Below are 11,224 nucleotides of genomic sequence, written 5' to 3' on the forward strand. Positions count from 1 at the left end.
CACTTTATAGATGAGGAAGCTGAGGTAGCCATAGGTTAAGTGACTTGCCCAAGGTCACACACCTAGTACATATCCAAGGTCAAATTTGAACTCAAGATTTCCTAATTCCAAGCCCAGTGCTTTAGCCACTCAGCTTCTTGGTTGGACTTTAAAGTCTCTCTCAGCTCTAAATCTAAGATCCTAAGTCTCTTTCCCACTCTGTGTCTTAGTTTCCTTATTTGTAAAATGAACGACTTGAATTTGACGGCCTCTAAGATCCCTCTCAGCTCTCAATCTAAGATCCTAAGTCTCTTTCCCACCCTGTGCCTTAGTTTCCTCATTTACAAAACGGACAACTTGAATTTGATGGCCTTTGAGGTCCCTCTCAGCTCTCAATCTGAGATCCTAAGTCTCTTTCCCACTCTGTGCCTTAGTTTCCTCATTTGCAAAATGGACAACTTGAATTTGATGGCCTCTAAGGTCCCTCTCAGCTCTAAATCTAAGATCTTAAGTCTCGTTCCCACCCTGTGCCTTAGTTTCCTTATTTACAAAATGGACAACTTGAATTTGATGGCCTTTGAGGTCCCTCTCAGCTCTCAATCTGAGATCCCTCTTTCCCACTCTGTGCCTTAGTTTCCTCATTTGCAAAATGGACAAATTGAATTTGATGGCCTCTAAGGTCCCTCTCAGCTCTAAATCTAAGATCTTAAGTCTCTTTCCCACTCTGTACCTTAGTTTCCTCATTTGTAAAATGACCAACTTGAATTTGACGGCCTCTAAGGTCCCTCTCAGCTCTAAATCCAAGATCCTAAAGCTCTGTCCTATCCTGTGCCTTAGTTTCCTCATTTACAAAATGGACAACTTGAATTTGCTGATCTTTGAGGTCCCTCTCAGTCTAAATATTAGATATTAAGTCTCTTTCCCACTCTGTGCCTTAGTTTCCTCATTTGTAAAATGGACAACTTGAATCTGATGGCCTCTAAGGTCTCTCCCAGCTCCAAGTCTACTATCCCAAGTTTCTTCCCCAACCTACACCTCAGTATGCTGATCTATAAAATGAGAGGGTTGGGCTAAATGTCGTTTACGTTCCCTTCTAGCTCCAGGTTTGGGTTCTAGCATCCTATTCTCTTTCATAACAGGAGGGTTTGTTTTGGAGAAAATCCTTTTTTCTACAGCTTTGCAACTCGTACATTAAAAATGATGGACCTCACGTCTGTGAGAAATGGAGCTAAAGTTGACTTCCTCTTGGGAAGGCACCACATGATACCACTGGAGAGAAGCTTCTGTCCCCTTCCGAAGAGCCCCAGCAGGCTCTGGGACCCTTTGTGCACAGCTGGGTCTTCCCCAGAGAGAGCGACTCTCACCCTTTCCCACACTTATCAGATTCCCCAGGATCAATCTGGGTCCTGCTCCCACTCAAGGAAAAGTCTTAATGTTGGCAGGCATCATGGCTAGTAAACCTAGCCAGTAAATAGATGTGGTTGAGGCGTGGAGGGAAACGGCTCACCCTCTCTGGACAACTCCAACAGCTTCTAACCTTATTGCTCTGTCTTGACCAAGCTGCCTAAAAATAGCTCATATTTATATAGCGTTTTAAAGCTTGACAAATTGTCTCTCATTTAAATCTCACAATAGCCTCGGGAGGTACGGACTATTATTTTTGGTTATCGTTCAGGCATTTCAATCATATCTAACTCTTCATGACTCCGTTTGGGGGTTTTTTGGGCAGAGATACTGATGTGGTTTGCCATTTCCTTCTCCAGCTCATTTTACAGATAAGGAAACTGAGGCACACAGGGATAAATGACTTGTCCAGGGTCACATAGCTAGTAAGTGACTGAGACAGTATTTGAACTCAGGAAGATGAGTCTTCCTGACTCCAAGTCCAGTGCTCTATCAACTGTGCCATCTAGTTAGTTGCTCCAAGACTATTGTTACCCCCACTTTATGGATGAGGAGACTGAGGCCAACAGAGGTTAAGCGACTAGTCACATGTTAGTATTTGTTGGAGGAAGGATTCAAATTCAGGTCTTCTTGCCTCCAAATCAGATGTGGTTTGCCCAGCTGCCACACCTAATATAACTCCCCAGGAGAATGGAAGCTCTTGGAGGGCAGGAGAAGTTTCACTACTGGGCTTGTATTCCCAGGGCTTAGCCCAGTCCTTGGCATATAGAAGGCACTTAATAAATGCTTGTGGCTTGATTGATCTCATCATAATATCTCAGGTTTGGAAGAGACATCAGAGGGCCAACCATCCAACCCAGACCTAAACGTCCCAAAGAAGAGGTCTTCCAGTCTCTGCTCGAAGACCTCCAGCAAAGGGAAACCGGTCCTTTAATGGCCAAAGCACTCTTCCTACTTTGGGACAGCTCTGATGCGTAGGCTTCAAGCATAGAGAAGACCTTAGAAGGGACCTTAGAAGCCAAGCGAGATAACTTAGGGGCCATCAAAAAAAAAATGTAGCTAAGTGTTATGGGAGCTGTCAGAATGGAACTTGGAATCAAGAAGACCTGAATTCAAATCCTTCCTCAGACATTCATTAAATGCATGAGCCTGGGAAAGTCCTTGAATCTCCTGCAGCTTCTACTTCCTTCTCTGTTAAGTAAAATGGTGAGGATTGGTGACCTCGACGGTACCTTCCATGGACAGGTAAGGTAAGTGGAGCAGTGAATGGAAGGCTGGACCTGAAATCAGGAAGACTCATCTTTGTGGGTTCAAATCTGGCCTCGGACACTTACTGGCTGTGTGACCCTGGGCAGGTCACTTATCCCTGTTTGCCTCGGTTTCCTCATCTATCAAATGAGCCAGAGAAGGAAATGGCAAAGAAAAAAAGATACTCCAGTATCTTTCCCAAGAAACCCCCAAATGGGGTCATGAAGAAGCAGACGTGACTAAAAATGACTAAATAACAACAAGGGTATCTTTTGATTCAAAATATATACTTATGAATCTAACCTCTTTATCCATAAGTGGGAAACTGAGGCAGACAGTGGTTAGATGATTTGCCCAGGGTCACACAGGTAGGAAAGATCTAAGGAGGGATATAAACCCACATCTTCCTGACTCTCAGTGCACTATTCTATCCCAATTTACCATTATGACTTTCCAACCTACCTCACTTTACAAATGAGGAAGCCGAGTTCCCCAGAGGAGCAATGACTTATCCAACATCATGTAGAGGACATGATAGACCTGGAAAATGAACTCTACTTCTGACTCCAAATCCAAAATCTTTTTACAGCAATTGTCAAGTTTTTCTCCCATAAGTCTATGCACAAAAGTAATCAATACTTAGAGTGTATTTTACTTATTAGAAAGATACTTGATTGCCAAGGGAAGCTATTACAACTTTTGAAATCCTGGATTGAAGCAGAGAGGTGGTTCACTGGTTAGAACACTGAGCCTAGAGTCAGGAAGATTAGAGTTCAAATCCAGCCTCAGACACTTACCGGCTATACGACTGTGAGCAAGTCACCTTAATCCCTGTGTACCTCAGTTTCTTCCTCTTTAAAATAAAAATAATAACAGCATCTACTTCCAAGAATGATTGTGAGGACCAAATGAGAAAATATATATGAAGTGCTTTGCATACCTTCAAGTACAATGTAAATGTTGGCTATTACTATTATTACTATTATTCCCTTAAGTGCTAGATGTAGAGTTCAAATCTGGACACAGATACTTCTTAGCTGTGTGACCTTGGATAAATCACTGAGCCTTTCTCTCAGCCTCAGTTTCTTCCTCCATAAAATAAGTTTAATGATAATAGTACTTTCCTTGGGGCAGCTAGGTGGCTCAGTAGATAAAGAGCCACTGAAGACAGGAGGTCCTGGGTTCACTTTCTAACTGTATGTCCCTAGATAAGTCCCCTAACCCCCATGACCTCGCCCTTCCTGCTCCTCAGCCTTGGCACCAATACTTAGTATTGATTCTAAGACAGAATGTAAGGGTTTCTGAAATCAATCAATCAATCAAAATAATAGCAACTACCTCCCAGGATTGTTGTGAAGATCACATGAGATCATGGATGTAAAACACTTGGCAAATCAATTGCTGCTCCTGTTGTTGTTGTTCTTATTATTATTATTAAATCTCCTACAGTATCATCCCCTTCTGATATCCCACCCATCTTTTTTTTTTTTAAACCTTCACTTTCCATCTTAGAATCAATACTATGTATTAGCTCCAAGGTAGAAGAGTGGTAAGGGCTAGACAATGGGGGTTAAGTGACTTGTCCAGGGTCACCCAGATAGGAAGTGTCTGAGGCCACATTTGAACCTGGGACCTCCCATCTCTGGGCTTGGCTCTCTATCCACTGAGCTACCCAGCTGCTCCCTATCCCACCCATCTTGAGGCCAGTTCAAATGCCAGCTCTCTAATCACTAATGCACTCTGGTTAGTTATAACTGATGCTATTATCTGACACCCCCCACCAAAAGCGTTTACCCTGGACGGTCTGGAGTCCGTGGCCTTGAGGATGCTTCTAGCTCTCTCCCACTGACCCTCCAACCTGGGGACATTCACTTAAGCTCCCGGGCCCCTGTTTTCTTAGGGGGCTTCCCAGCCCCCCCCCCCCCCCCCCATCCAGTCACCTTCCAGGTCACGCCAACAAATCTTGACATCCAGGTAGGACTGGAGAATAAGGGCTGGGCTTGCCCCGAGAAAACACCAGGGCCACCAGCCGATGTGAAATACAAAGGTTTGTGGCAAAACACGCAGCCGGTATTGACTCAGAACAGATTGTTTCAGCCTTGTTCTCCCCAGGACACGAGAAGCCCCAGCGAACCAGAACGGGGCAGCTGGGGCCGAGCAGTCCCAGAACAGCCACGCTGGGCGTCAGTTCAAACGTGGCAGCAGCCTTTCACCTCCTCTCCAAGGACGAATCTGGGGATGCTGGTAAACGGCAACAAGAGCCAGCTTGGTCACTGACCGGAGAGTCTGCAAAGCTCTGCCGTGGATCATCTGGTTGGATCCCCGTGCCGCCAGCCTGCTGAGGCCAGCGGTGCCAGGGGATTATCCCCATTTCACAGAGGAGGAACCTGGCGTGCCCAGGGCTCCAGAGGTGGGATGAAGCTCATTCCAAGCCCACTAGGCTTTCCAGTCTATGTTACGGGGGGGGGGGGGGGGGGGGGAGGGGGGAGATCAGAGACGAGTCCTATTCTTTGTCCTCAGCTATTCTGTTTCTCCACTGAGCCGGGCATCTGATCCTGCTGGCATCTCTGCTCCCAGGACTGCCAGGCTCTCTGCCACCACCCCCCCCATGCTCATGGATGCACTCTCTTGTCATTATTAGGAAATATAAAAGAGACCACAGACACTCACGTCAGGCATCTGGAACGTGGCAAAGAGGTTTAATAGTGGGGATTCCATCCATTTCTTGAGGAGCTCCCCAGGGAAGGCTGTATTTTCCAAGGCAACCTCCTCTTCTCCCCTCCCTGCTGCCCCCATTGACTCCCCACAAATGGCTTCCCTATCCCCTATCTTTTGTCTTTCCCGTCCTCATGAATTCAGAATATTTGGAGGTCCCACTGCACTTCTGGACAGCTTCTGGAGTGATTCTCCACCCCGATGCAGCTCTCGGGGCAGAGTTTGGACGCCGGCGTCCCCCTGGGGTTCTGCGCCTTTGACTCTCCTGCGGGCTTGGGTCTCGGGCCCCAGATCTTGAATTTGGTATAGACTTTGGGGAACGAAGGGCTGGAAAAATAGTACACCAGCGGGTCCAGCATGCTGTTCATGTAGGTGAAGCTGAGGGTGACGTGAAGCGCCACGTGCACAGACCCGTTGCAGGCACTCGAAGGGATCGTCCAGAGAAAATACAGCCTGGCCGAGACGCTGGGCAGGTAGCACGTGACAAAGACGGCAGCCACCGCGACGATGAACCGGGTAGCCTTCTTCACCCGCCTCTGCCTGGTCAGCTGCTGCCTCTGCCTCAGGCTGCCGATGATGTTGAAGGTGCAGAAGGAGATGATGGCCAGCGGCAGGAAGAACTCCAGCTGGAACATGATGTCGTGCCAGCCGTTGGCAGACTCCATGATGAAGCTCTCACAGGACACCGTGTGGCCCTGCACGCACAGGTGGGTCTCGGTGAGCAGGTAGAGCGTCCCCGCGATGACCAGGACCCAGAGGGCACAGGCGAGGCCAGCCGCCGTCCGGTTGGAGATGGCGTTCAAGGTGTGATGCGGGTGGACCACCTTGAAGTAGCGATCTATGGCCACCACGGTGAGAAACACGATGCTGCCGGCCCGGTTGGTGGCCAGCATGAACAGCACCAGCCGACAGGGGGCGTCCCCAAACCCCCACTTGCGATTCTTGCGGTAGTAATCGGTCCGGAAGGGGAGGCACACCATCAGAAGGAAGTCGGCCACGGCCAGGTTGAAGAGGTAGATGGTGCTCGGCTTCCACGACTTCATGTGAAAGCAGAAGCCGCACAGAGCAAGCCCGTTGCCCAGGGCTCCAAGCACGAATGCCAGGACCAGCAAGGGAGGCATCACCTGGGCGATGGTGTCCCCCTGGATGAGGCAGCACGTTCCGTTCATGGTGGAGAGAGAGCCGGGGCGCTCTGCCAGTCCGCCGGCTATCCGAACCTCCCTTGGCAGTAGGCTGGCATCGGCCTCACCACCCTGGGCTGCAGGGGTCCCACATCACAGCCGGGCTGCTCTCTCCCGCCCAAGAGCGGACACAGCAATCAGGAAATGGCCCAGACCCAGGGGCCTCACAAGCAGGTGGCGTCCCTGGGAGAAAAGTGGCACGGGAGTGCCCAGAGGGCACGCGACGAGCTTGCCGGCTCAGCGGTCCTTTCCCGGGCAGCAGCAGCACACAGATCCCAGGCATCCCTTGGTCCCACTCGCAACGCCTTCTTTTTTCTCTCCCGAAGAGTGGTTGGAAAACTGTTCCTTCTGGGCCGGCCGTTCCTCTCTGGAATCCCTCTCGTCTGGCTAGCGCAAACTGCCCGAAAGGCACCGAAGGCTTGTTTGCCATCCCTCCTGGCGGGGAAAGGCAAACATTTCCTGGAGCTGCTCCCTGCCTCTTTGCTTGTGATCCTCCCCCTAACCTCTGACTGACTGCCCAGTTCTCTCCTCCAACCCCAGGGGGTGGCCCAAGAGAGGGCCAGCTCTGCAATCCCGTGGACGTCTGCCCGTGTTCACATCTCGGCACAGGGGCGCAAGGGAGGAGAAGAGGCCCGAGGCACATTCTGAGAAGATTCTGGAGAATTCCAGGGGCTGGCAGTGCTGGGGGAAGCCACCGGGACCACTTGGGCCCCCTCCCCCAGCCACACAGCCTTCCTCCGCCCCCTGGATTGGGCAATGTGCTAAAGACATGAAATGGAAACATTTGTCCTGGGGAGCCCAAGCCCCCCACGCTAGCAGGAAGCAGGGCCTGGCGGGTTGGCACCCAGCGTGCCACAGTGACCGAGGCCGAAAAATATTTTGCTTCTGGATTCCACTCTGTTGGCAGAGGAGGGGGGGCCTGAGGGATGTGGCCAGCTGGTCTGGGTACTCGAATGACCAGACACAAATGTTAACCACAGTGTAACCCGGAGAGGCCCTACTCCAAACATGCCAGGCGCACGCGGACCTCGCCAGATCCTGGGAGTCTGACCCAAGAAGGGCAACCTCGCCTTGCAGCGCGTCGTGCCCACCTCGGGCTGTTCCGGGGAAAATCTCGTGTTCCCAACGTCTAGCTCATGTCCAGCTCCAAATGGGGGACGGCATCACCTCGCTCCCATACAAACAGTCAGGGTAATAAGTGCATGCTGGGCATGGGACAGCCTTTCATCTCCTTCAGAGAAGAGGCAGAAGGGACGAAGGACTCACAGGAGGCTACAGATAGACACACAAATTGCTTGAAGTTCTCAAAGGGCAAAACTGATCCCCTCAGAACAGAATGGACTTAGAGATGATCTCAGGGTAATTTTTTTTTAACCTCTCACCTTCCATCTTAGAAGCAATACTGTATTTTGGTTCCAAGGCAGAAGAGCAGTAAGGGGGCTAGGCAATGGGGGTTAAGTGACTTATCCAGGGTCACACAGCTAGGAAGTGTCTGAGACCAGATTGGAACCCAGGACCTCCCATCTCTAGCCCTGACTCTCAATCCACTGAGCCACCCAGGTGCCCCCATACTCCCCCCCAAATAAGAATTTTTATTTTAAAAGCCTTACCTTCTGTCTTAGAATTCATACTAGGTATCCATTCCAAGGCAGAAGAGCTTAGGTAAGGGCTAGATAACAAGAGTTAAGTGACTTGCCCAGGGTCACACAGAAAGGGTCTGAGGACCTCCTCATCTCTAGATCTGATTATCCACTGAGTCACCTAGCTATCCCATCAATCCTAGTGCTTTCTCTGTTCATTATTTCCTATTTACTCTTTATCTGTTATTATTATCTATTACATTATATGCCTATATCTATTATTGCTTTAGATTATATTTGTTTGCACATTGTCTTTCCTGTTAGATTATAAGCTCCTGGAAGGTGGGGGTTGTCTTTTGCCCTGTTCTTATAGCCCCAGAGCTTAGGTCAGTGCCTGCCACATAATAGGAGCTTTATGTTTATTTCTTGATTCCCCTGGAAAGTAAATGCAATGGGTTCTGAACCACTTTTTTTTTTTTCATTTGATCTTTGCTATTTGAGTAACTCACTGGATTTACTCTCCAGATAGTACACTGTTCAGGAGCTACGTGGGCAGTCTTCACAGGCAGCACCGCACAACATCAGGAAATCCCCTTCTCTCTCCAGAAGGTTCAGTCTCCAAACTCTTTTTATTATTTTAAACTTACCTTTTGGCTTAATATCAGTTCTAAGAGAGAAGGAGCAGCAAGGACTAGATAACTGGGGTTAAGTGAATTACCCAGGGTCACCCAACTAGGAAGTTCCTGAAGCAAAATTTGAGCCCAGGTCTGTGCCTAGCTAGCTGCCCCAGTCTCCCAACTCTTGAACTTAGAACCTCACAAATTTTGTCTTCTCTCAAAGCTGGTACTGCCCAGGACATCTCCCTTCTCTGGCTAGGAGTTTAGATTGCAGACTCCTGCTTCTTAGAGAATTAAGAATCCTTCCTCCAAATTCCATGTGATCTGGAACGACCTCCAGGAAGTGATGCAGAGTGAGAGGAGCAGAACTAGGAGAACATTGTCCAAAGAGACAGATACACTGTGGTACCATCAAATGTAATGGACTCCTCTACTAGCAGCAATGCAATGACCCAGGACAATTCTGAGGGATTTGTGAAAAAGATGCTATCCACATTCAGAGAAAGAACTGTGGGAGCAGAAACACAGAAGAAAAACAGCTGCTCAATCACATGGGTCAATGAGGATATGATCAGGGATGTAGACTCTAAACGTTCACCCTAGGGCAAATATCAATAATATCAAAGACACATGTAAAACCCAGTGGAATAGTTCATTGGCTATGGGAGGGGGGTGAAAGAGGGGAGGGAAAGAACATGAATCATGTAACCATGGAAAAATATTCCAAATTAATTAAATAAATAAACTTAAACTACAAAAAAAATGTATACCCTGAGAAAGTATGAGAGTATGGGAAAGAACTCAACCAATGTGAAATAGGACACAAGATCACAGACTAGGGAGATCATAGACTCAGCTTGGATGTGATTGTAGGGCATCTTGTCCAACTCTTTCCTTTTACAGATGAGAAAACCAAATAGCACAAGAGGAGAGATGACTTGTCTAAGGTCACACGGGCAGTAAAAAACCGAGACAGTATTTGAATCCAGGTTGTCTGACTCCAAATCCAGGAGTCTTTCCATGACACCTTGCTGCCTCTTTAAATTCTTTAAACTCTTTAAAAAGAGTTGAATATCTATCATACAAGAGATTTGGCAAATTCTCCAGATTGTGGATAGTTTCCACCAAATTACACCTCTGCTCATTCCTTCCTCCATAAGCAAAAGCTTCCTCCTTTTCAAATATGGTCAGTCAACCTCCTGGTTCCATTCTAAATCAGAAACGACCATAGTATTTCACGAGATCATAGAATCATAGACTTCAATTGAAAGGAATAGTAAAGACATTTGGCTCCAATGTCCTCATTTTACTGATGAGTGAGATGCAAAGAAGTTGAATGATTTACCCAGGGCCACGCATCTAGTGTCTGAGGTGAGATGTGAACTTTTTCTAGGTTTTGTCAGTCCGTCACCAAACATTCTTAAATACCTACTGTGTGCTACCTCTTTGCTAAATGCTGAGGATACAAAGACGGCCAAAAGATAGTTCCTGCCCTTAATTAAGGAGCTCTCAGTCTAATGGAGGAGACAGCATGCAAACACCTATGTGCAAGCAAGCTATGGACCTATTTATAAAATCAAGCGAACAGCCCATCTCATTCTCTTTCTATTTTAAAAAAGAGACCAGCACCCAGAGAGGGCACCTGTTTTCTGAGATGCGGGTAAGGGGGCGAGTAGGGAAAACTATGCTTGTATATTGTCTTCTGTAGAGCATATGGCATCCAAAGACGTGTGCTTGCATATAGCCTGAAAGGAAGAACCAATTCAATCAATGGAAGCAACCCTCAGCATCAAGAGACTTCCTCCAGAAGCACCTGGCAGAGGCAGCTATGTGCAAGTTTTGTGGACAATGTTCAAAAATGCCAAATGTTTGTGTGGAGGAGTAATTCTTTTTTTTCAGTTATAACAAGCATTGTTCAATTTTCTTTCTTTTTTTTCCAGCTGATTGAAAATTTTTATTTAATTAATTTAGAATATTTTTCCATGGTTACATGATTCATGTTCTTTCCCTCCCCTCCCTCATAGCCATTGAGCAATTCCACTGGGTTTTACATGTGTCATTGATCCAGAACCATTTCCATATTATTGATATTTGCACTAAGGTGATCATCTAAAGTCTACATCCCCAATCATATCCCCATCGACCCATGTGATCAAGCAGTTGTTTTTCTTCTGTGTTTCTGCTCCCACAGTTCTTCCTCTGGATGTGGATAGCATCTTTGTCATCAGTCCCTCAGAATTGTCCTGGGCCATTGCATTGCTGCTAGTAGAGAAGTCCATTACATATGATTGTGCCACAGTGTATCAGTCTCTGTGTACAACATTTTCCTGATTCTGCTCCTTTCACTCTGCATCAATTCCTGGAGGTCGTTCCAGTTCACATGGAATCCCTCCAGTTCATTATTTCTTTTAGCACAATAGTATTCCATCTGGGTGCTACTTAAAAACAAAATAAAACAAAACAAAACAACAACAACAACAACAACAACAATAACAACAAC

The 11,224-nt window shown here is 47.4% G+C and overlaps 1 protein-coding gene across 1 annotated transcript; it reads right to left on the reverse strand.

The window, feature by feature from the left end:
- Positions 1–5,309: 5,309 nt before the first annotated feature.
- HCAR1 (hydroxycarboxylic acid receptor 1) lies at positions 5,310–9,481 on the reverse strand. Its single transcript, XM_001374185.4, has one exon. The coding sequence runs from the start codon at positions 6,513–6,515 to the stop codon at positions 5,487–5,489; it is 1,029 nt and encodes a 342-aa protein (XP_001374222.2). The 5' UTR covers positions 6,516–9,481; the 3' UTR covers positions 5,310–5,486.
- Between the last annotated feature and the right edge of the window lie 1,743 nt (positions 9,482–11,224).

Source organism: Monodelphis domestica, chromosome 3 (genome assembly GCF_027887165.1).
Source record: "Monodelphis domestica isolate mMonDom1 chromosome 3, mMonDom1.pri, whole genome shotgun sequence".
NCBI classification, from domain to species: domain Eukaryota; kingdom Metazoa; phylum Chordata; class Mammalia; order Didelphimorphia; family Didelphidae; genus Monodelphis; species Monodelphis domestica.

Excerpts from the sequence above, each read along its gene's own strand:
- HCAR1 (XM_001374185.4), bottom strand. The coding sequence starts at position 6,515 with ATGAACGGAACGTGCTGCCTCATCCAGGGGGACACCATCGCCCAGGTG.